Genomic DNA, 26080 nt, shown 5'->3' with positions numbered 1-26080 from the left:
TAGTTTCCATGCCTGGTTTAACATCTGTAATTATCTATGATAGGCTAAAATCAATAGCCTAGAATATGCTTTCCTGAACAGTGCCCAGAAAGATTAGAACTGAAATGTTGCATGAGTATAGATGAGGGTAAATCTATTTACTGATCTCAGGGGATCCAGCCAGCATGAGCTGGACAGACTGCCTAGTTATTACGATCAATCACTGTAATTGTTGTATCTCCACTGAAACATATTAAGAAAGGACACCAAAAAGTAGCACTGGACACAGTTCATTACAAGCTGGCCTATGGTGAACAGATTGAGTTTTGATTAGCAGACAAATGTATGCATTGTGTCCTGCTGAAGCCTGTAATGAACATACTGTGTTTTCACTACGCCGTCTCGTCAAGCGAGGGAAACGTTATGGGCTGAAATGGCACTTGGGGCTTTGTTTGCATCCTGTCCAGATGACATTCTGGAGTAGTGCAAACACGAGCATTTCATCTGCGTGCGGTGATGTATCGGAGAAATGTTAGTTTGTCATATGGAACGCTAATAAATAAAATACATAAAGCCCCCCTTTACCACAGATAAATGTCATGAAAATTTTGCAATAGTTTTTTTAAATAATTTAGAAGGACTCTGTTTGCCTTGTAAACCTTGTTAAGATGTGTTTTGTGCCAGTAAAGAACACTTCAACAACACTTTAATAATTTATACACACATTTTTATATATAATTCATAATGAATTATAATGCACTGATAAAGCATTATAAACATGGCTATAAATATTTATAAAAAGATATAACACATTATAGCCATGTTTATGCATTATGACTGTGTTAGGAAGCTGTATAGATCTATAATGCACTATAGATACCTTTATCCTTGATGCTTATACCGTCCATCGTAATGCATTATAAAGGTACAGTATCTACAGCACATTATAGATCATAGCTTCATAAAGCATTCATAATGCATAGTAAATATGGCTATAATGTGTTGTGCCTTTTGATACATTTTTTTTCCATGTTTATAATGTGTAATGAATGCATTATTATTTATGAATGTGTAATTAAAATACTAAAGTCATGGTCTTAAGTAAAGTGTTACCAATTCTCCTTTTTTGAAAGAAAGCTGTTTGAAATGACGATATTTATACAACAGAGGAGAAAACTGACACAAAATGCATGTTTTGCCTCAATCTTTCTCCCTCACGGGGATGTGGAGAAACTCATTTCCCCCCATATACACCCCGGTCCCCTACCAGGAGAGGCTCCTGGTGCGAGCAGCATCACCCTCCTACTGCACAAGCACATCCCGGCAGCTGTCCTATTGGAATGCATTGGACAGGAAGTGACCTACATCTTGCCCTACGCGGCCGCCCACGATGGCACTATCGCCTCACTGCTCAAGGAGCTCGACCTGGAGATGACTACCCTTGGTGTGACCAGTTATGGGATCTCCGACACCACACTGGAGGAGGTAACGGACTCTCCTGGCCCCCATTCCAATTTATCAACCTCACTGGGGTGACAGGTAATGTGCATTCAAGCAAACAGGTCTAGCAAGCAGTATAAACAATGCTCAACAGTCATGACGCCCAAATTCATCGATTTCTGTTTTTATTGCTTGACATTCAAATATGAAATTGTAGGACTGTTTCTCGGTAGCGTTATTAAATAGTGCTGTACTCATTGCCAAGGAAATGGCTTTCTGGATACACAATAGTTAGTTGGAAAGTAAACCCATCTTTTTTTATTTTTATGCAAAATTCAGTAAATCATTATTTGTGAAATGACAAATATGGTGTACATAAAAAATAAAAATAAATCATTGCTATGGTAAGCTTTTCAAATATTAGTATACCTATGCAAAATGTGTGTAATTCATTTATTGTGTGGAAAATATCTTCAGTGCTGGTTAAGTGTTGTATGGATAAAGAATCCTCATAGTTCAGTATCACTAGTGTGAAATCAAGCCTGCCGCAGATGTACGGGCTGAACAGCATGAGAGACTGCTGCTGTTTCCCGAAACATCTGTTGTTGATCCTACTCCATTTAGCTCCCACTTGCACATTTTTGGCTTAGTTCTTTGGTTTTATTGCCATTCCTCTCATTTATTTCATCTCTTTACAGATTTTCCTAAAAGTGGCTGAAGAAACAGGAGTAGATGTAGAGTTAGCAGGTATTAAATTTGCCGAGGTCTTCCTCGTCCCGAATGAGTCCGGCATGTTGATTACGGTTATTCATGAAGCAGAAATAACTATCTAAATGTCAGAGTTAGAAGCCCTGTTAGACTGCATGTTGAGAATGCGAATGAAAGCACGTTGGTTGCATGTAAGTGGTTGCATGCATCACATGGGATCTACCACGTGAGAGATTGGTGTATGGTAATTAAGCTCTAAGGTCAAGTCCAAAGGCATTAGAGCAGAATGTCATTCATTTTAAAGTAAGGATGCTTGCTATCATTTACTACTACATATTTCAGCAAAAAGCATTTTCTTGTAAAGTTTATAGATGTGCTAGTATTTATGTATTTTAGTTCTATTGAGATATAAATGTATTTTTGCAAGTACAGTTTGTATTATCCCTAAATGATGCTGTACATTGGATTTTACCTTTGTTTCAGATAAAAAGGGTCCATTCGTTAGGGACTGGAAGAGAAGCTCAAGAGAATCCAGACGTCACAGTATAGCCAACGCCAGAGTCTCAACAGAGACTGTTCCCGGAACAGGTACAGTACTAATTTATGGCTGTCCTGCTGCTTTTTCACGGAATTACGTTTGTGGTGATTTACGTTGATAGCAAACCCTGGCGTTTTTTTTTTTGTTTGTTTGTTTCAGCTGCTCTTCCTTCTGCCGTGTGCTCCGCTGACCCAGAGGGGAAAGACAAGTTCGCGAACAGGGTCGAAGGTGCGAAAGTCAAACCGCCGTCTCGCTGAGCCTCTCGTGTCTACGATGCTATCGATCGTCCTGTCAGTCGTTTTACGCAGCAATGAGTCATGACGTGAGGATCGTAAATGGCCACAAGTTTGTTGTCCATAAGAGAGTGGCCCTATTTTGCACAGCCGTGATATGTTATGTATTGATGAAGACATGTGTTCTCTCCTGTGGGAGGTGGGGCCCAGCTATTATTTCAGATTACGCGTCAAACAGCAGATTTGTTCTTTAATATAAACCCCGGCGATCGTAGGGGTGGCTTTTCCCGCTGCCTAGGCTGTGTTAGCGAATTAAAGACTCCTGATACATCTGGCACACCATCTTATATATTCTTCACAATTTCTGTAACCTTCTGGAAGGTTTGCTCTTCTCTTTTTATGGTGATTCATAGTAGTGCTTTGAGTCAGACCCAGTAGGTCTTTTGATCTGTTAATAAATATATCACGTCTTCCTACTACATTATTAACAGCAGATCTGGAGGGGAAAGGGGATTAAAGAAGGAAACCCTTCCGGAAGTGTTGTCTGAGGCGTTGTCTTGTGTTCTGCGCCTTTCAGACTCGACGAGAGTGGCTAGCGCCGACGGGAAGGGATCCTACGCCATCACCGGAGGGGAGCTGATACGGAGGCAGTTTCTGGCGCTCTTCATCAAACGGTTCCACCACGCCCGGCGGAGCCGCAAGGGCCTCGTGGCACAGGTACTGGCGCCGGGGGGGGGCAGTGGGCGGGTGGCAACTCCGGCACATTAAGGGCTTTGGTGTTGACAGGTGAGCTTCCTGTAATAACAGCAGGAGGGACTGGCATCTGTATGGATATTCACAGTGCAGAGCAGCCAGGCGGAGACAGAAAACCCAGCCTGCTGATATTGTGCCTAATATTACAATCAAAATAACGAAGATCGGGTCCGAACTCTGATGGCTTTCATTGTTCCATTAAAGCTCCCCCCATGGATTCTGCACAAACGTTTTGTTATTTTGATTGCTTTTCTTTGCATTGTCTGCAAAACCGATGGTGCCTATAATCTGAATAGGAAGAGTGTGGTTTCTGAAAATGTCTTCCTGCCCATTATTAAATATTTCATTCCAAATGCATATCATCAGGTCCCTTGTTAAGTAGCTTTCTCTCTGTTTGTTAGACGTCCCTTCTGTCCTTTCATTCTGTGACCCAATAATGTTTCTCGTTCCTGTCATCAAGTGCAAATTCTGGATGCACATCAGCTCTGTATGCGCTGCTTGTGCAGAATGAATTAGCATCTCCTTTGCAGCATTGAATGTCTTATTTGATGGCTTAAGGCACCCCCCCCAACACACACACACACACACACACAAAGACACTCATACACTCACGCACACACACTCACACAACCCTAAATGGTGTTGAGTGAAGTGAAGCTTGGTGTGCATACTTTATAACCTACTATAATGCTAATTTTAATTTTATTTATTCTTAACACAGTTGCTCGTGGTCTTTGTATGTATGATACATACGTAATGTCTCCCTGCTGCCCCCTGGAGGATGGGCTCCCCCTTTGAGTCTGGTCCCTCCCAAGGTTTCTTCCTTCTAGGGAGTTTTTCCTTGCCACTGTCGCCTATGGCTTACTCACTGGGGGCTTTGGGTGGGGATGCTGTAAAGCGCTTTGGGACAATGTAATGTTGTGATAATGCGCTATACAAAAATAAATTTGTTGTTGTAATGGTCAGTTACCATGTGAGTTCCTTCGGTCACATTAAGGCTCTTTGAGTCTCGCTCGTGTAATTTGGCTTAATTGTGTGGATCTGCAATAGCAGCGTATGTAAGATGCTGGTGGGGTAATCATGGAGTAGCTGCAAGATGTACTCATGCCACCTTCTAACTGCATAAAAAGAATTATGCAAGCTTCAGTGATAGTAACAACAACAGTCATGATAGTGACTGTTACAAGGGCTTAATGGCAACCATATTATTCTCGTAGCAATATTATGATGGTTCAGATTTTATAGTCTCTTGACCTGGATTTATATGTGGGAAGTATTAGTAACATAATACCACCACATTAAGCAACATGCCACCCCGTATTTATAAAATATAAACCTCAGTTCACAAAGATAAAGTAGGTTCTATAATCCATAACATCATCCATAATGGCTTTTCAGTGCTGGGGCGTGACAAGCCTGGTGCCTCATCTAGCCCGTGCAGATGAGGCCAGAGTACTGAACCCTTGAGCCATTTTAAGTGTCTTCTATTGTCCTCGTAACGTGTGGGTTTCCTCTCACATTCCAGATGCATGCAGATAGGCCATTGTGTCCCAATCCGGTCCTCGGTGGCCCACAGACAGTCCAAGGGAGGGATCAAAACTGTAGACTGTCTGGCAGGGACCTCGGAGGGGGCAAAAATGTAGACTGTCTGGCAGGGACCTCGGAGGGAGCAAAAATGTAGACTGTCTGGCAGGGACCTCGGAGGGGGCGAAAATGTAGACTGTCTGGCAGGGACCTCGGGGGGGGGGGAAATGTAGACTGTCTGGCAGGGACCTCGGAGGGGGCAAAAATGTAGACTGTCTGGCAGGGACCTCGGAGGGGGGGAAAATGTAGACTGTCTGGCAGGGACCTCGGAGGGGGCAAAAATGTAGACTGTCTGGCAGGGACCTCGGAGGGGGCAAAAATGTAGACTGTCTGGCAGGGACCTCGGAGGGGGCAAAAACATGGACTGGCTGTGGGTCCCTGAGGACCAGGTTGGGAAAGGCTAAGTGGTGAATGTAAATGTGCCAAAGCCTAAGACTGTGAGCTTGTGCATGTACAGTATGTGTCCTGTGATGGACTCAGAGGTGGAAAGTTCAGGTTCAGAAAGAAAAAAAAATCCAGACCAAGATTTTGCGTCAACCAACCAGTTCAGTACAAAGAGTCACATTCACAGAGTCCGCAACTTGTTGGATGGAATAAAATCTTGGTTTTGGACATGAACACGGACTGGCATCCCCTCCAGGGTGTATGCCAGCTTCGCTGGCTGGCATAGACTGCTGGGCCTCCCTGTGACTCTGAGCTGGTTAGAAGATGCATGAACTTGTCTTCCTGTTTGTGTATGGTGGTCATTAAATAGATGAATGATTGAATGAGTACTTAAGTATATTTTGTGATCCAACACTTTACCGCTAGTACCATTCCAAGCTCAAGCTGCAGATACAGGTCACAGGTAATTCCCCACAAAACAACAAGTCGCTGTCGCTGCTGGGCTGACGCAGGGCATTGCCGGCACCCGAAGCAGGCCTCCTGTTGTCGTGCGACTCCGCGGTGGCACGCTAATCTCTTTAAACAGTGCCGTGGGAGAATGCAAAGCAGATTACAGCGGCAAAGTCACTCCGGCTTATTTACAGAGAGAAGTTTGGTTCGAACTTTGGCGCGGCGATCACACATATGCACGTGGGCCTCAGGGACTGACTCTCCTGGGAAGCACCCCGTCTTCCCAAACGACGGTACCGCCCCCTCCCCACGTCAGGACGCGTATTTTTGTCCTGATGCAGGAAAAACAACACCAGTATCAATTTTTAACTTTCGCCGGCGTTTTTGCATCTACCGCCCCACTGCGGCCGATGGCGAACACCGCCTTCCCCCTCCATGCCGATGCGCTCCGCCGAGCACACCCCCACGCCCAGGATGCAGGTGAAAGCGGGGGCTTCAGGTGGAAGATGAGCCTGACACATGATTCAGACGAAATACAGAGGAAACAAATGGTACCTCCTCAGTACCAGTTATCGCATCTCTAGCTAGTCCCAAATTTAAAAGTTGCATTATTGTGATGCGTTATCTTTTTCTTGGCCTGTACTCCCTGGGGTAACTGGACACATTTATTTACAGGGCCCCTCTTGCAAATCCTGTAATGAGATCCATACACTGGCCCTTCTCTGGTGCGACTGAAATGCAGAGTTTCTCCACAAGGGGCCGGAGGAGAGCCCAGCATAACACAGAAGTGTGACCTTCCAGGGCAGGGTTCAGTATGAAGCTTGCACCTCCTTGTAGGGGTTACAGAGGGGCTTGGGAGGGTCACACTTAACACAACATGAGCGAAGTGATTTGGACAAGGGGCATGTGTGTCTTTATAATGTGAAATTAGCTTGTTTATCGCATCTTTGCACTTCTCACTATAATTTTAAGCTCTAAACATAAATTAACTACAGAAATTGATATCTGGTCCATTTGTTCTTAGTGTAATAAGGTGTGAATCGAGAAATAATGTAACGCCCAAGCCATCTGGAACCATCCGTAAGCCTTATATTTATAACAAACTCACATCCTGCTTGGGAGAAGAACCTAATCCATATGATATGTCATTTGAGGATAAAATCATTTACATACATTTCTCTCTGTTGCCGTGAGAGTAAATGACTTGCAGAATTATCCTGCAAAGTAGCGTTTTGACATACAATAAATTATGCCGCAGGGATTGATGTTCGGTGGGGGGGGTAACCTGCTGTCACCATCATAATTATGTGCCCATTTGAAATTAGTCCAAGGAACTACGATTTACATTTTGCTGCAAAACAGCACATACGCTAATCATATGCATTGCTGTGTAATTATTTTGGTTTGTTAAAGGCCGTACAATTGCATGCAGATTAGCTTTTGTAGGTAAGAATACTTGTAAAATCATCCAGCAGTCATCTGAAATCACAAGTCTGCATTGTTGTTTGTGCTCTAATTGCAGTTTAATTAATGCAGCCACGCAGTATTAAACTTCAGGATGTCTGAAACTTTGGATGGATTTGCAAATAAACCATGTCTGATGCCTTTCCAGTGTCTACAGTGCTGGGAGTAATAGAAGGGACAGCATACAATTAATCATGTCGAGGAGCCACTCTCACATTGAGTGCAAGTGATTAAACATTAAGTATATTGCTCGTTCTTGCATCAAACTTTTTTTGTTATTTGTCAACAGAGGGACACAAAATAAGCACACGCGTCGACACGGAAAGTGCATGCATGCTAGCAGCACAGACGCCGGATGGAATGTAACACGATTAATTATGCAAATGCACGATTGTTTGGAGGTGCTTAATCTAAATGCGACCATATTCATGAAAGACAAAACAAATTCTCCACATGCATTGTAATAGCTGTGGGTCTGTCTTATGTCTGACAGATGTCTTTCAGATGTAGACTCCACACTTTTTCCCCAAATGTTTTGTGTCATTTCTCTCTGTGACGTGTCACCTCCAGACTGTACTCAGTTATGAGGGGGCGACACCGAGACATAAGAGAAACAGGACCCTGAAATGTGGTGGATGGGGGGGGGGGCAGAAATGTTTCAATCAAGGTAGCAAGCTATGGTTTTTCCACACTGATTAAAGCATTTAAGTAGGCTGAGTCAGATACAGGATCACCTAATACCAATGACTAACGGTAATGACATAACGCTTAATGTGAATCACAATCAGTGGCTTGTGTTCGTACGTAAAGTAGGATTCATAAGATCTCCTTAAACTACCTATTATCATCACCTCAGATCACTGTGCAAACATCCCCAGATTTATCACCTTGGAAACTGGATTACAAAAAAAAAAAATACTGCCCAAAAAAAGAAAGAAAAAAACCCCCACAGAAATGAATTACTCCTTCCTTTTTTCAGATGTAAAAGTTCACTCTTTTCTGCATTGTATAGCGTGCACTTTCATGCCATATCCAACTTGTGGGTTTGCAGTGTGTCCTGAGACAGTTCACTCACTGTATTAGTCACCACGGCAACTGATGTCCGCGAGGAGGCCTTGACAGACCCTCAACCGACCTAGCCTTCTGAAACATTCCGAGCATTGTCAACCGCAGGCTCCTGAGAATCTTCTGCCTTGATGACTTTTCATTTTTTCTTTTACAGTTGTAAAAGGCATTTAAACATTTCAGAACAGAGACCTATCAACCTCGTTTCTGTACTGTCTCTGTGTGTGCGCTCATTTCAAACCTAAGGCGGTGATGGCCGTCGTCTGCTTTGGGGAGGTGATTTCTGGGCGGCTAGCAATGACTGCTGTTTTGTTTCTGTCCTCTGCCAGGTGGTGCTGCCCGCCGTTTTTGTGTGCCTCTCTCTCATCTTCTCGCTCATCGTCCCCCCCTTCATGGAGTACCCGAGCCTGGAGCTACATCCATGGATTTACGGAGTGCCACAGAACACCTTCTACAGGTAGGGAGCTGATCACGTGGGCGCCGCCACACCACTCACCGCCGTTTGCTTTTGAGGCGGACATGCTTCAGCTTTGAATGCGTCAGCTTTCATTTACACCTGCTCTTATTCTCCTAACAGCTACCCAGCATGCTTTGGGCTTCTTTGTCTGTGAATGCTGGGACAGATTGTCAGGTTTTCAGGGCGAGAGCTTGCAGCATTCCAGGGGTGACTAAGTCAGCGGCCACATTACGATGTGCAGTGGTGCAGAGCTCCTTCAGTGTCGTCTCCACTTCCTGTAGCACCTCCTGTAATAGTTCAGGTTTTTAATTGGGGATCACTTCAATTAGCGTGCTTAATTCTTGCAGTCTAAGTTCAGAAGACTTGCAGTTTTGTCTATTTTTCCCCCATTTCACACTGCAAAATGTGATTCATCCTGAGATGAACTTATATACTGTTTACACCTAATCTCTATACAGTAGGTACTCCCAAAAGACCCAGAATTGTAACGTGATGCTGTTTGTAGGAGATCCCAGATGATGTGAAAGCTGCTCTCAAGGGGGACAAAACTCATAACTGGCACAAGTCAAAGATCCGGCTCTGGAATTGAGTCTCTGGTGTTTCTTTTTTTCTACATCTGGATGACAAAGGGAGCAGTGTCTCCTGATGAATGGCTCAAATAAAAATCATGTGGCGCACACTCCATCAAAAGCAGAGCCGGCAACAGTATCTGACAATAGTTCCCCCACATCTGCAGTATCATCAGCAGTTTCATATATATATTCTTCAGGAAATTTTTTTCAGGGCAAGCTGACTTTTCTTTGTGAGATCGATAATTTGAAAATGGATTTGATTGTGTCCTCCCAATCTGATGTAAATATGTGGTATTTAGAAAGCTTTTATGTCTGTTCCACGTGAATATGTTTTATTATTATAATACAGAAATCAGTTAGTGTTCCTAATACTGTCTTTCATAAGCAGTGTGATAGTTTCATTCATGAGCGTTTTGTGTTGTTCTTACCATGGTATAAAACTTAATTCTTATACTTTTTTTTATTCTTATCATGAGAGGAACCATCGAAGTTCCCAAGTGTCATTTTAAGTCATCGATGACTTGCGGCTCACGCCGGCATATTCACAGCTGGTTACCCCGCATTCCTTCTCTGCCGTTCGGACTCTCTGTTCCTTCATCTGCTCCTCTTCAGACACGTCACCACTCGACTACCGTTGCTGAATAATTTAGACGCAACAGTAGACTGCAGGTGACTTGTGAATCATATATATATTTTATGATATTTTTTTTTATTTTTTATTTTTACTTTTTAACTTCACTGGAATAAAATATATGATTTCCCTGACATTCCATCTGAATTCATCAGAAGCGGATAAATGGATCGTAACACATGGGAATTTACAAATGCCATTTAGGAAGGTTTTAACCAGAGCCGAGGAAGCAGGGCTGTGTCGCTGGTTACTGAACTGCTTATACGTCAGTGACAGTCAGGGATTCAGTTGTCATGGGATGCACATGCATGCCATCGCCCTGTGGGGAAAAAAAAAATGAGAAAAACATTCCCCTTTGAAAATATACCATCCCCTCTTTCACCATCCCCGTGAATCATTCAGTGTAATGCCGCTCACGTAAAGTGAATCTGCCAACTATATCAGGGGTACTCAACTAGCAGCAAATTTTTATTGTGGGGGATGCCCCCCCCCACCAAATTTTATCATCGCAACCCCTACCATATCCACCTATCCGCCATCCCCATAGAAACATTTGCACAACTTGACCACTGTTTACAGTCCTAAATTGTCGGACGTAACAAACTGAGAAGACGCACGACGGCCCCGTCTGCTAGTTTCGGAGAAAACCGTCTTTTATTCTCCTGGTGAACGGCAGCCAGTCGGCACTTTGTGGTGAAGGTGAAAAGGACACGGAGGGGGTGGGCAGCACGGCCGCGGGGGCCTCGCCCTGGGCAGGGTGGCCTTTTCTCGCCCGCTCCCGTCTCTCTCTCTCTCCCGCGGTGCCGCCGCGTCCGACAGCGCGTGCCAGGGGCACAGCATGCGCCGGCCCGCAGAGGCGACGCCGGGCGGATAAATGCCCTCTTTGTGCCGTGGCTTTGCTTTGCCTGTGGGGGGCGATGCTCTTTGGCAGGGCTTCTCAGCAGCTTTGGCACGGTGACGTCTGCCATTGTTTCTTGGTGTCTAATGTGCTATAATTAACACCCTTAACCCTTGATTCTGAAAAAACTATACGTATCCAAACACTCATATGAGCTGTCATTATAACAAATATATTCTTAATTGAAATAGTCAGTGGTTGGTACATACAATACATTGAGGTTTATAGAGGCTTTGGAAGCTGTGTTTTTGGCCAGCATGTGGCTGATTTTTCTATGATTTTCACATGTGATGCTCGTGGGGTGAAGCTACATTGTTACCAGTCACCTGGCGCTTAAATCTTGCGTAAAAGTGAAAGACAGCGTGTAAAAGCAACTTCGAGCTCCGGGGGATTTTGCTCTCCTCCTATTGGGCAAATTGTTTGGATAACGCGCTGCTGCGAATGAGCGCAACCTGTTCACAATGGAAACGCTAGGATCTGTGAATGTGTCACTATCCTTAAGTCCCTGAAATGAGCATTGTATAACAGAGGTACAGTTTTACTGTATTTACTGAATTACTAAGAGACAAGCAGGGGTAAATGTTGTATCCATTTTAATTAAGTTGATAAAGTTCCAGTTTAGTTGTGTACACAGATGGAATAAGATGAAATTGGGCTTTATATAGTTCTGCACACGCATTCATATGCACACTTATGAGCCCCCTAGATCAGTGTTTCCCCATCTGATCCTCGGAGACCCACAGTTGGTCCGTGTTTTTGCTCCCTCTGAGCTCCCTGCCAGACAGTCCACATTTTTGCTCCTTCCCAGCTCCCAGTAGGGATGGAGTAAAAATGTGCACTGTCTGTGGGTTCCCGAGGACTGGATTGGGAAACATTGCCTTGGATAATGAATAAATGATATGAAGTCATTGTGTAGGGGTTTTAACCAATTTGTTGTCCAACATCAAAGAAGTCTCTGCATTATGAAACAAGTTAAAAACTGTGCCCAGATAGGTGTTAGAATTACACCTGCTGGTTAATTACTGTCTGCCATTTGGCATGAAGGATTAGGCTTTGACTAGTAGAGACCAGCCTCTGAGCTGATGTTCTGAAAGGAAAGAATTATGCTTGGCTGACTGCAACAAACAGATCTCTGATCGATCAGTACTCCTGATTAAATGCATTGTCCTTGTGGCGATGAATGTGTTGTGCTCTTTAGAAGTTGTCTTCTAATGTCCCAGGGAGCACTAAGATTGGAGAATTTCAGGATAAAGCATAATTGAAAGTTATAGTTCTCAAATGAGGATTTGATCCAAGCTAACCAATGGAGCATGACTTTCCTGACCATGCAACAATTTATAACAGTACCCACACCCAGTATCAGCTTTTTAATTTAACCGAATTGAAGATACACTCACTATTATGATGCCACTGTTCCATTCTGGAATGTGGGGCTGGCTACCACAGTGACCACCTGGTGAATGCCATGGATGGAACACTTGTGAAAATAATATTTTTAAGCAGTCTGTTGTGTGAACTGTTACTAACTAAGCCATTATTGGAGGACCAGATTTTTCAGTGTGAATAATTTGCCAGTCTAATCTGTAAACTGGAACATTTTTGGATATTTTGGCCAAAATCTTGCAGTTTTTCCAGTAGCTGGACAATCTGGCGTGTTTCTGAGACATGGTTTTTGTCCACAGTTAAAACACTAGACTGCTGATTAGGCCGCCTGTAATTCACCCATGTCTTGTTACAGCAATGATGCCCCAGACCACTTGGAAGCCTCTCGTGTGGTAGATTCCCTGGTGAATACCCCAGGATTTGGGACCCGCTGCATGAAAAATGACCCCCTGCCGTGAGTATAGTACCCCAGGACTTCAGGTAGCCACAACCGGCTGTAGGTAACCAAGTGGCATCTAGACAATCAAACCCATGTCTTTTAAGTTAGTTGTGTGCTGTTTATTGACCTGAAAGTGACCACATTGTGGCCATTTTATATTTTAATGTTGGTATGTTATATAAGCTACAGTCAAAGTAACCCAATTTTTCTTCTTAGGAGACCCTCTTTGGTAAAAAGGGAAAAATCTTTTTAAAAATGTATTTAAAGTCAGAGAATCCCAGCTCATGCGTGATGGCAGATCTTACATTGTGCTGTCTTGGTACTGTCAGGCTTCATTTGAAATAATCTGTTTCATCAGGGTTTTTCCTCAGCAGATGTAGTCACCATACCTGGGCCCTCTTTCAGTAATTTCAGTAATTGCCTCAATCCATTCATCATCCACACTCTGATTATATGGAATAATATGCATAATATTTAGGTGTGTGAAAGTGGATTTGCATGTTTTTATTTTGCGCACTTTTCCATATGCAAAAGGACATCAGTGCTTTCATGTTCTAGCATCTCTTTGATGTTTTTTTAGCATTTGAGTTATCTAAAGCAGTGTTTCCCAATCCAGTCCTCGGGGACCCACAGGCGTCCACATTTTTGCTCCCTCTCAGACAGGAGCAAAAACATGAACCGACTGTAGGTCCGGGTTGGGAAACACTACTCTAGAGGCTTTTCTGAATATGCAGGGGTAACAGGAAGTTTCATCAAGGAAACTTATTTACCTGGGGTGTATAAATGTGTAACATCTGAGGCCCACAGATGTTATTACTGGTTTTTTGGAAAGGAAGGCTCACCATAAGGCATATTTAGAACATGGAGGAGGGCAAGGTCAAGGTTATTGGTCCAAAATAACAGCCTTTATTACTGAATTTGCAGATTTATGTTACTATGTTACATTTTTACAAGATCATTTTGTACAAAGTGAGGCTGATAATACACTGCAACATGCAGCTGGCAACATACAGTTGGCTTAGGGGGTGGGACAGGATCTAGATAGGTGACATTTGGGGGTGCCAGTGAAGAGAGACGAGGCGAGGTACATTTCAGCTGATTGAATACCAAACGTGCTTCTACACTCTGAAGTGCAGTTGTTTTATAGCACTTGCTGGCAGGCCTGTCAGTAAAGAGTTACAGTAGTCTTGTCATGAGATGACATTTTTCTGGACTAGAAGCTGGGCTGCATATTCAGATAAATGAGGTCTGATCCTCCTGATGTTACTTAAGTAAATCTCCAACAACAGGAGATACCGCATGTCCCTTGCAGACCTTGATGGAAAAAGGTGACAATCCCTTATTTAGGACGCAACGTCAGCATGGCACTCAGAAATCCAAGCCCAGACTGTGGAGTTCTCTGAAAGGAAGCTCAGCTGGTCTTGGATGTCATCTCCATATTAGGAGTAGAAACTATGTCACTGGATTATCTCGTCTATAAAAGGTAGTGTACAAGGCAAGATGTGGACCAAGAACCAAAACTTGGGGCACATCAGTTGTTACCTGATGCAACTTAGACCTCTGCACCTCAAGACTCTTAAATAGGTAAGAGTTCATCTAGGAAGCATCTTAGAGCAGGCCCTGTGATGCCAAGTGGAGATAGGGTTTACAGGAGGATCTGCTGGTTAATCTGGTTGAGGATTGAAGATGGGATCCACAGCAGTCAGTATGACAGAAAATTATTCTGTGTGAGTAAGTTGGAAACTCGATTGAGGGTGAAGGTGAAGAATATGTCCCGTGTATCTGGGGTGGTATCATAATACAGTAGTTGGTTTTAGCAGCAGTAATGTTAGAAGGGAAAGTGATTGACAGCCTACCAGATCATCAGGGTCGATTTCTTGCACTTACACTCAGCACTCCTCTGCTTTGTTTGTTGCTTACAAATGGCACCAGACTGGAGAGTAGCAAGCGAGTATGCTGGTCTGGAGGAGAGGAGGCAGAGGGGGTAGGGGAATGTGCACCAGAGGCCTCATTTTCATCAGGTGATCAGAGCTGATCAGGAGAGGGAAAGGCAGAAGAGACAGAAGCAAGTCGGAAGGTGAATTCCTGAGACTTGAATTGGGACATGAAGACAAATTGAATAAAGTGACCAGGTGCATGCAAAAGGGTGATATGTAGTTGGTCTGTGATACACTTATGTGTCAAGATGAAGTCCAATTTGCTTCTGGCCCCGTGAGTCAGTGGACTGCGGAACCGTATTTGGTTAAATGAAGTCAGGAGATTAAGTAAGTCACCTGGCCTGTGCTTTATCAAGGTGGATGTTCAGGTCGGCAAGGATGACAAGTGGCATATCATCATCACAGACAACTGGAATCTACTGGAAGCCCATGATGAAAGAGATGGATGGAAGTGTTTTGGCAGGGCACAGAGATACTTAGTTGAGCAAGGCCACGCTTGGGGGACTCATACGGACTAACCAGTCTTATCACAAGCAGGATCTTCACACAGGAACTGATGCTTCAGCACTATTGCTTACTGATAAACTTGGCCAAATAGTACAGGTGCTAACTGCTGGTGTCATAAGCAAATCTCCAAAATTTCTTAACTAACTCCTCACAAATCACTAGAAACAAGGGAAGTCACCTACTAGCTAATAAGATCATAAGGCCTGTTGTTTAACCAGCAGAACTTCTCCGGCCTTATAAAACCATGTAGTTACCTACTATGCTTCCTGTTGCTCCTGGACATTTAGGAGAAGCTGTATTTTAATGAGAGGACATGGTGTCAGAAAAGTTCTTGTTTTATGTGCATATTTTTCCTCTAGGAAACTGCCCTGTTCCTCCAACGGATCAGACTGGTTCACCCCTTCTGTGCCCCCGTCAGTCTCAGAAATCTTCGCCAATGGCAACTGGTCGATGTCCAACCCCTCCCCGCCATGTCAGTGCAGCACCCCGAGCAGAACAATCATGCTGCCAGACTGCCCTCCAGGGGCCGGTGGTCTGCCCCCGCCTCAGGTAAATTCACTTACAGCCCTCAGTACTCAGCTGCTCTGTGTGATGTCATTTAGTCAGAAAGTCGGTGCTTTTATTTAAACCCCTTCACAAAGCTGCCTTTTTCCCGTCCAAACAGCTTTGTATCCACCACCACAATGGTGTAGATTTCAATTAAGCTTAAACATCCTGCATAAAAGTACAGCCACGGCAGCTGCCGTCTCGGTGCTTTTGACTCCTGTGCATTTTCTTGGTCTTTCTGCCTGTAGGCCTTCTCCTGTAAACCTGTGTCAGATGATTTATGGATATTTCCAATAAGGCCCGGGAATTGGTTAAGCGCTATCTGTTTGTTGTATTTAACTTCATCTCCCATCCAGCCTACCGTTTGTCGGCCAAAGCCATTTGCTAACTCCATAAGCAGTGGCTGAGATGCTGCAGCTTGACCTATGTGTTTAGAGCGCGGTTTTTAAGCAAGCGCTAATCGAAGCTCTGCTTGTACTGCATGCAGACGGGTAGCACACCCGCTCTGCACCAGCGCACGCTCAGAGCTGCGTGTGGAGTGTGGGATTGGGCGTGCCTAGGGTGCGAATTGGGCGCCATCCAAGCCATCACTTTAACAACATACACAGCTTGAGGGCCAGCATGGAGGCTCAGGTATTACTCTGCTCCGATCAATACGAAGGAAGGCCACAACCCCTGTCTCTGTCCTTCATTCTCAGCAATGGCAACTGGAGACTTCAGCTACAAATCCATCCCCTCCATTTAGTATTTATAATACTATACGAAATTTATGGGCCAAACTCTTCATACATTTGGTTTTACCTGAAGCTACAAGTCTGCTTCTTTCATTCCTCGGGACTCAGCAAATGACCTACAAGTATGAAGATGATTCAGAGTCGAGCAGGAAGAAAAACATACTTAATGAGATCAAAGGCTAGCTAATTGTGTAAAGCTTATAGATTTGGTGATGGGGGGCACATCTACTTTGAACCCACGGTTGTGCTGTGATTCAGTTCTTTCAAAACTGGCTGACTTCGGCTGACTACAGAAAATCGAAATGCGGAGCTCCACAATAACATCTGCATCAACGTTATTTCATAAAAGAGACTTAACTGAATATGACCAAAGCAAAATTTATTTATTTGGTTGGACTATGTTTTGATCTAATCGGGCCTTCATCCATTATGTCTGTTGGGATAAAAAAGCTGTTTCCTCTACTCAATAGCTTGTGAGACTTTCACTTACATAAAATTTTTCTGAGGGCAGAAAGAAGAATAATTATTTCAGAGAGATAACCAATCAGATAGTAGAGGCCAAGCAACTAGTGTAGGCAGGACCAAGACATCTGATTGGTTGGACCTGCCTCCTCTAGTTGTTTGGACCCACCTCCTCTACAATATGATTAGTTATCTCTCTGAACCAATCATTAATATGTTCTGCCCTCAGGACATTTTTGTGTAAATAAAACTCCCATGAACTACTCAACAGATGTGTGTGCATGTATCTTTCTCCACTGTCTAACCAATAGCATTGCTAGCTCCCTTTGACGGACCCATTTTTACTGCTGGACTCTGAGTCTGTGTTTGGATGAGCATTTTTTTTATATATCTACTCACAGCCATTCAATTATGCAATATTCCCCATGATAAGATCGACTTTGAATTTCTTGCAGAAATAGTGAAGAATTTTGTTGAGTAGCATTGGCTGTGGTATTATTTATTGGATAAAGTTTATAATATAATTCCACTAGAACTTTTTCAATAAATGTGTGTCTGGAAATGAGAAAAGTGCATGGCAAATGTCTCTGTGTACTAAAGTTTATAGCAACAGAAAAAAAACAATTTTGCAGAATTGATTTACTGCTATAAAAACAGTAGTGATGGTTGTAGGAATAATTATAGATTATGTATTGTTATGGACTTGCAGAGATCCATTTCAAGTTGCAAAAAAGTTTTGACGGGAAGAAAAAAATCATCTTGTCATCGCAGTAATAGTCTTTGTTGTCTGGCTTTGTTTTGGTATAACCTCTGTCTGCACATTTGGGGATCAGATTTGTCAGTGTATGCGCAGCCTAGGCAATTTGTCGCGCTATAACCTGGAGATATTTTTTCCACTTGATATTGACAGATGGCGTTCCATGTCTGTTGGCGTCCGTCTTCCCGGAGCAGGGGAGGATGCGGCCGCATGTGCTCGCGTACCACGGCGTGCAAATGGAAACATGCGCCTGTCTGCCTTTGAACATAAGCAGACAGATTCTGGCTGTTGGTATTGAGGGGCTGATTGAGCAGATAGCTAAGAATTCTAACTTCTGCCCATGGATATCTAGCGCTGTCAATTTCCCTATCAGACTCATTCACAGAAACAGCCAAGTCCATAATCCATGGCTGCCCTTTCTGTGGTCCATAGGCACAGTTGCCACCAAGTTGACAACCCCCTCTTGTCATGCTGATAGATTTATTCATAGAAACATGAGAATGGGCTTGAGAGTACACTCAAACCTTCGCCTCTACCTCACTTTATCCATGTCGTTGTCATTATTATTGCTTCAGCTATTTTTTTTTATTCTCTGTAAATGGCACCACACTTTCCACAGCCTTGTTCAAGATATTCATTTTTATTGAAATATGCAAGGAGGGAAAAAAAAACTTTGTTTTCTCAAGCAGCCATTATTGATGTACTGAGAGTGTCATGAAGCCCTGACAAGCTTTTCATCCGTGACGGCGTTAAAGTGCCAGTCCGCAGAGGGCTCTTAGTGGCACCTCCAATTGACGGGCAGTATTCTTTTGTCCAATTAGAAGTCATTTGATAATTAACTTTTAAGTCAGGCATTTTTTTTCCTGCACCAATGATGCATTGCCTTCCCATACTCATAAACTTTGCGACAGAACGGGTCTAATGTAAACACTAGACTTGACCCAGTTTTTATTTTATAATATATTTTTTAGTAGTTACTGTGACTCTGACACATTTGGAATAATTTGCGCCCAAGAAGTAAATAAGAAGTCGTGGTCTTCTTTCTCTAAGTGCTCTTTTTTCCCAGCTCTGGGTGCATAACTTTGTCTCATCAACTTTGAAAATAACAACTTTTCTCTTCTGAGGTCTTTATTTTTTTCTGATTTTTAATTGGAAAATCTACCAAAACCTCAAAGTTTAAGTAGTCTGTTAAAATTTAAACAAGGCCTGCACTTCAAATTAAGGGCCCTTATCTCCGCACAGCCTGTATGTGTCTGGGCTGTCACTGTAGCAGGGATTCCCCTTTGCCCAGCCTGACTTGTCTGCCAGATGCTCGGAAGGCCTCTACTTGTGCCACCTGTGTGATAAGCAGCCATAAATGAGAAGAGATGATGACAGACAGATTGTGACGCATCAGAGAAGAACGAGTTCCAGACAGCCCGGTCAGACATCCGTTCTTAAGCCACCTATTTTTGGATAAAGCTCTTGATGGCGTTGGTTCATTCTTGGGAGGTTTACTTACACAAAATTTGTCTGAGGGCAGAAGGAAAAATGATTGGTTCATAGAGATTACCAATCAGATTGTAGAGGAGGTAGGACCAAGACATCTGATTGGTTGGTTCCACCTCCTTTAGTTGCTTGGACCGACCTCCTTGACAATCTGATTGGTTAACTCTGTGAACGAATCATTTTTCCTTCTGCCCTCAGAACATTTTTGTTTAACTAAAACCCCTATGAGCTGCTGGTTCTTCTCATGCATATGTCATCTTGCATTTCTAGAGGTGATAGCCTGCTGTCAGGTCACAAGGGTTAAAGGTCATGCTAAGGAGAGTGTTATGATTCATGCCCTCAAGTGCCATGAATGATCCTGATGCGAACAAACTAGAAAACAAATTAGCAGGGGCACTCATTTCATATGCCTGATGCACTGTTCCGTTTCAGGTCATGTATTTTGTTTGATTGTTAGTAACACGATTAGTCTAATTAGTTGTATATACAGTGGGAATATGAAACTGTTATAGTTACTCAGATAGATGAGTGTTAAGGGCTTAAGTTGCCAATTATTTTGGTTGCGTACTTTGGGAAGCTGGAGAAGATGCCTTTTCTTAGGTTTTGCCACATGCTCGTAAACGTTTAGACTTGAATCATGTGTGCAAATAATATGCCCGTCACCTGTGTGTTAAATTACACGAAGAACCAGAGTATATGCTGTCTGTGTCACTGTGAAAGAAGCGCTACAAGCTAAGTGCATTTTGATCGGGGTGCAAGTTTTGTTATATAATAAATAATGAATGACGAAATAGAAAGCAAGGCCAATTAAAGTGAGATGTATCTATCCCACTGCCTGCTGTGAAGCAACCTTTTATTAAGTAAGGAACCTTTGGAGACTAGACTGTTGTGTTCATTCTTATTCAGCGTGATAGGCTCTGGGTTTCGCTGGAGTCCTGTGGAGGTTGCTGTGCATGTGTGGGTGCCCATGTCTTTGTGTTCATATCCGTCTGTCATTGCGTGCGTTTGTGTCTCTGTGTTTGGTGATGTTTTTGTCCATCTCCGTCTTTGTGGATGTGTGTATGTAGGTGCCCTTGGATGATTGTGTGTGTAAGGTACATTTATTGTCATCCCGCATCAGATCCTCGCTCTCTCTCTCTTTTTTTTAACGCCGGCTACAGAGATAAGTCGCAGACGGGCCTCAATGGCTCGCTGGGCACGTGAAAGATTTGCTGTGTGCACCACCTAGTGACAGACGGCTGTGGAAACGGAGCTGAAGGGTGTAGGTGTGTTGTCCAGGTGATGTGCTGAGGGGAAGAGCCCCCCAATGAGCCAGCGTTGCTGGTGTCCTGTGAGAGTGGGATCATTTCTGCCCGTCCGTGTCCCTCCCCCGACGTCACACTGCAACCCGCCACAGCGCACCTTCACACGCCACGTCTCTATAAACGCCGGTTCGTCTTTGAATACAACATGCAACAACCTTCCCACAATATACAATAATCATAATGATAACGTGCATTTAAATTTTTGCCATTTCTTATGAAGTATTTGTGATATATTTCATATTAAATTTATAGTCTTTCATTATGTGCTGAATTATCAAAGATAATAATATTTATTAGAGAATTATGATAATAATAGACAAGCATTTTTCTCTTGACATGAAGCAGTGTTGACTATGGTGTAGAATGCTCAGTGTGAACTAGTTATGAAAGAAAACCAAACTCAAGCATTAGATAAACCGGAAAGTCTGTGTGTTGTGCTTAGGTACTGTATTGTCATAGGATAATCGGTTGAACTCTTGAGGTCAGGCCTCGCCCTTCTGGTGTTGTGATGTGTGTCGACCTCTTTCTAGGTGCAAAGATCAGGTTCAGGTACCGCAAGGTGTTAATCAGAGAAGACAGGCATATGTACTTCGATAACATTTGCGTTTCACTACAGAGTTTTAAATTGTGTAAAAATTCTTGCGTTATTATGTAAGAAGAAACACCTCTTTGACTCCATATTACAGAGTTATCTGTCTCAACATAGGGCTACAATAGAGGTATAGATACCCTGGCAGATTCTGAGGGCCCAGCACTGTACAGCAACCTTAAAATACGTAAAACTATACATAAAATTGGGCCAATTTATCACGGGGTCAAGAATTTCTGGTTACGTCTCTGTTTTTAAGTAGGAAGGAGGGCGGAACCACTATCTGTTTTGGGGGGGGGGGGCTGAGCAGAGTCCGTAGTAAAGCTGGTGCTCAGCCTGTCAAACGAAACGAAGGGGTAATGTCACTTCCGCCCGTCAACCGCCTCGCAGCTGTTGCCATGGGGACAGTGGGCTTGTCCACCCGCGTGGCGCTTCGCTTGAAAAGGGCAGAACTAGCAGGCCCAGCATCTTCCGCGGCTGAGAGAGAGAGGACCAGAGGAAAGCTGCGCGGTGACGGCAGGGGCTCGGGACTGCACAGCATGCCGTCCACTGATCAAGCGAGGAGCCGCCGGCCACCAGCCAGCCGAGGACGGGCGTAGCCGCTCGGTCGGGCCTCGTCCAGATACATCCTGATCATTTTTTATTTCTTTTGGGCCCGACCTGAGAAGCTCCTGTGTTGAATTAACCATGACATCGCGAAGAGGTGCTGGAGGAGATTCTTTTATCTCATTTCCTTGATTTTCTACATGGTGTCCTTCAAAATGTGGGCAGGGAAGACATAAAGCAATAGGGCCGCGGAAGAGAACTTGTTATAGATGAATGAAAATTCTGTTCCCATGGATACCGCATGCATCATTACCCTTATTATCAAAACTTTAATATTGACCAATTTAATTATCTCTTGATATTTAACCTTGGCAGCTGAATAGGTATTCATTCTTTATACAATGGCATATATCTGCCTTCCTTTCTCTTTTGTGATTGATTCCTTTCCCCAGTGTCAGCCAAATGAAAAGCTTTGCTTTTTGTTGCCCACGGTGGATGGTTCTGTGGCCGAGCTGGGTCCCATGGATCAGGCTTTAAAGAGCTTTTGGGTCGTTTTGTCTGTGTTTTGCTGTCACAGAGACCTGCGAGTGCTTGCGAGGCCAGTGATTTAAATCGCGGCGTTTGTTGTTAGGCTACTGTCTCAAATAGTTTACATAGATTTCAGTAGCGGCGCGTGTCGAGCTCTGAGAGCCGGGAGAAACTCCCACAGCCCCTGAATGACCCCTGGGTGGCATCATCAGGGTCTGGTGTGAGGTGAGTGGGGCATGTGATCTGACATATGAGGACGGACCGCCTGCCTGCCTATCGCGCGCATTGCACCCACTTCAGTGAGTCAGCGTGACTGGATAAGGTCTCAGGGCCATCAGTGTGGGAGAGGGCTATGCCATTAATAACCCATTTAACTGGATGCTTCTTATTCCCTGTCTACCTCCTGCACAAATACAAAAGAGGAATGCCACAGATTCTCAGCAAAGCAAGGCGCGAAGTGTGTGTTTTCCCTGTCTGTCTGCGGAGGAACGGTGATGCACACCGGGGCCTTTGTGAAAACCTCCGCAGGGACCAATCTCAAAGTCGCTGTAATTCTAGGATGTGTTTGCCCTGCAAGCTCAATAGGTGTGTCAGTCTAAACACATGCAAATCCATATCTGTGTGTGTGTGTGTGTGTGTGTGCATGTTTGCAGGCTGTGATGATTATTTCCAGCTTCCGAGCACCTGCTCTGAGGACGCCAGCGTGTGGCGGCGGCTCATCTCACTGTTATGCCTCATCAAAGACTTAAAATAATTCTTTAGCAGATCCGTAAAATAGCCGACAACTGGAAAACCCAAAAGTTTTTAATTGAGGTGGTCGTACCGTAAGTTACTTTCTGAGACAGTTCTTTATACTGTTCAGAACTTCACAAATGTAAATAAATCGTAAATTATGACAGAATGTTGTGAGCGCGAAAAATTTACAAATATTGGCATATTGCAGACTAATATTCCTGAACCTGGAGATGCACTGAAAGACTGCATGATTTCATTCTAAATGAATTGCTTGGTAATTATGTAGAACAGAGATATAACTGAATAATCAAACATACAAAAAGGAAAAATAAATAGTCCCAGAGATGCATTCCTTAAACATTAGCTATTAACGAAATAAAAAGGCAGTAAATCTAGTGCAGAAATAGACATGCAATAAAAGCACATTTCAGACTTTTACTGAAGTATACAGCAATATAACAATCAAGACTGCTCAAAACACTAATTTTGAAAAATGATCTTTATGTGGAATCTATTTTAAATGCCTCGAAGGATGTGAAATATATTGAGAGTAACAACAATTTGAGATCCAGACCTTTAAAGCGGTCTGTTTTTATTTTTTATTTTTCCCTAGTGGTTGCCTGTAGTTATGGGTGTGACTAGAAATTCTGGGCCCCTTACAAAAAGTCACCTTGGACCCCCCCCTTGGGCTGCAACTCTCAACCTGAAGAAAAATGGGATGATCCCGTTATCGCAACACAACCCCCCCTCCCCCCCCCCAACCCAAAAGCAGGGGTGTGGACATCTGTGACTTTTCTGAGTTCTGCTGAAATGCATTGTCATTCACTTCACCTGCCCTTCATTACCAAGCCTCATATCAGCCTGAGATGTGCTCTCTCATCCCCAGAGAGTCTGATCCCTGAGCTCACATGCTGCTGTAAGCCTTTCCATGACTGGGGGCTTGTTTCTCTCTCACCCATTTTCCCTCCACGCTGACGGCAAATCCACTGTCTTCCTTTTTGGTTCCACCCCACTGTTTCTGTTAAACTCGTCTCCGTTCCCGTCCCCAAATAAAGTCCCCTGATTCTTCCCCCAATCAAGCGTCTCTGCCTCTCTCTGCCTCCCTCTGCCTGTCTCTGCCTGTCTCTGCCTCTCTCTGCCTGTCTCTGCCTCTCTCTGCCTGTCTCTGCCTCTCTCTGCCTGTCTTTGCCTCTCTCTGCCTGTCTCTGCCTGCCTGTAGCAGGCCTTCCAAGGACCTTTTTATAGAATGAGCGAGTTTCGCAGGAATTGGATGTGCCACCGCGATCACAAACGCCGACGTCTGGTAATGGACGCCTTCTGAGGAGTAACTTCTATTAAGGAGAGTGAGAAAAGATCTTGCTTGGCTGACCAATGCAAACATTTTGTAGTTAATATTGCAAAGTTGGCCGTATGCTAGATACAAAATGTGCTATGTATATAATATGCAGTATGAATGCGATTTATAATAGTCCTTCAGCTGGAAGTAGTTCTGATTTTTTTTTTTTTAATATCCAGAAACTTCATCACCACAGTATCTAAATCAGACTGTTGCCATAGCAACATGAGAATCGATGAAACCACAGTAATTTTCCAGCATGAAAAGTCATAAGTTGCGATTGGTTCATTGTATCGATGCTCTGCTCTGGCTTCATTACCGTGGGCAGGGGTGCCGCTAGAGATTTTGGGCCCCATAAAGCATATCATATCAGGCCCTGAACTCAGAACAATCCAATTATGCTCCAAATTTGTTGCAGCCCCTGTGACTTAAGGAATTGTGCTAACCTGCCCTCCTTTATGCTTTCCCGGACCATGGGCCACAGAGCATTCAGGCTTTTGCGCCAGCCATCTTCGAGGAATGAATCGCACTTTCCAGAGTAGATAACGGATAACAGGAAGTCAGAAAAATCGCAACCACCGCGCTTAATTTCAGGTCAAAGCTGTCCGCCTCTTTGTTTAACATCTGCAGCATTTCCAGCATTGCATGAAACTGGCTGCTTGGGTTGTGATCGGGATTTGATTGAGGCAGAAGTTTGTACGTGGTGGTGAGTCAGCTGTAGCAGCAGAGATCGTAGCGTGTTTGCCAGGTGACATCACGACACAAGGGATGCTTTGTTTCTTGTAGACGTCTATGCGCAGGTGAGCTCATGGATCAGAGAGTTTATGGAATATGGCATCTAGCTGGTGTTTAGGTGCGGTCAGCGACAGGCAGGTTAAAATGTGGGGGCCATCAGCGGCTGCGTCAGATCTTCAGGTCCCATTTTGCCAGGTTCCGAGTTTGTCTGGTACTTGCTGTGTAAGTCGGGATAGCGCAGTAATGTTCACCACTGGCCTCTAACCCCAGTGACAGGAATTTAGCAGAATGAGCAGGATGCAGAAATTAAATTTAGTTAATCTCTGAAGGAGGGCAGACTAACATTTATGGACCCTTCCGTTTGACTACCTAGAAACAACTATAGCTGGAAAATATTTTTATCTGGTGAAACATCCTGCCCAGAACATTATGCAGATTAAACGCTAAGCAGCCTCAAAAGAAATGTGCCGTTGGTTTTGTTTTCACATCCAGGCTTGGTTTAATTAAAATTACTTCTGAAATAAGGCTACTCTGGTCTGTCCCTGTAAAAACCTTGGCGTGTCAATATTATATACTTTGTTTTAATAGTAGAACAGCCAATTATTTTACCACATAGAATTCAAAGAATAAGCAACCTTCCAAGCTGTTTTCTAGAATCCAACTTTTAATTATTTTTAAACTTTTTTAATGAAATATGGTTACCTGATATATAAATGCAAAGACAAAGAAATGCTTAATAAGTGGGAGCAAATTGGAGGCCAGCTGAATGAATCACAGAGGAACAGCAGGGCTTTTAGGATGGGAAGCCAGTGCCGTTGGTCCTTTGTCTTTGAGCTATCCGGCAGTTTGTTGCAATACCCATTACAGCTTCTGATTCCGTCCCCATCAAATCACTGTG

At 43.7% G+C, this 26080-nt stretch overlaps 1 protein-coding gene across 1 annotated transcript in view; it reads left to right on the top strand.

Moving 5' to 3' along the window:
- Positions 1 to 26080, top strand: part of LOC111842617 (phospholipid-transporting ATPase ABCA1-like) — a 163064-nt gene that overhangs the window by 75523 nt on the left and 61461 nt on the right. The window contains exons 25-32 of the mRNA XM_023809414.2: positions 1250 to 1464; positions 2118 to 2166; positions 2611 to 2715; positions 2825 to 2893; positions 3476 to 3615; positions 8928 to 9055; positions 12895 to 12993; positions 15782 to 15971. Of these exons, the coding sequence (XP_023665182.2) occupies positions 1250 to 1464; positions 2118 to 2166; positions 2611 to 2715; positions 2825 to 2893; positions 3476 to 3615; positions 8928 to 9055; positions 12895 to 12993; positions 15782 to 15971 (995 nt within the window). The remainder of the gene's footprint in view (positions 1 to 1249; positions 1465 to 2117; positions 2167 to 2610; positions 2716 to 2824; positions 2894 to 3475; positions 3616 to 8927; positions 9056 to 12894; positions 12994 to 15781; positions 15972 to 26080) is intronic.

This window comes from Paramormyrops kingsleyae, chromosome 12 (genome assembly GCF_048594095.1).
Source record: "Paramormyrops kingsleyae isolate MSU_618 chromosome 12, PKINGS_0.4, whole genome shotgun sequence".
Lineage (NCBI taxonomy): Eukaryota > Metazoa > Chordata > Actinopteri > Osteoglossiformes > Mormyridae > Paramormyrops > Paramormyrops kingsleyae.
This window is presented reverse-complemented; position numbering and strand designations above follow the sequence as displayed.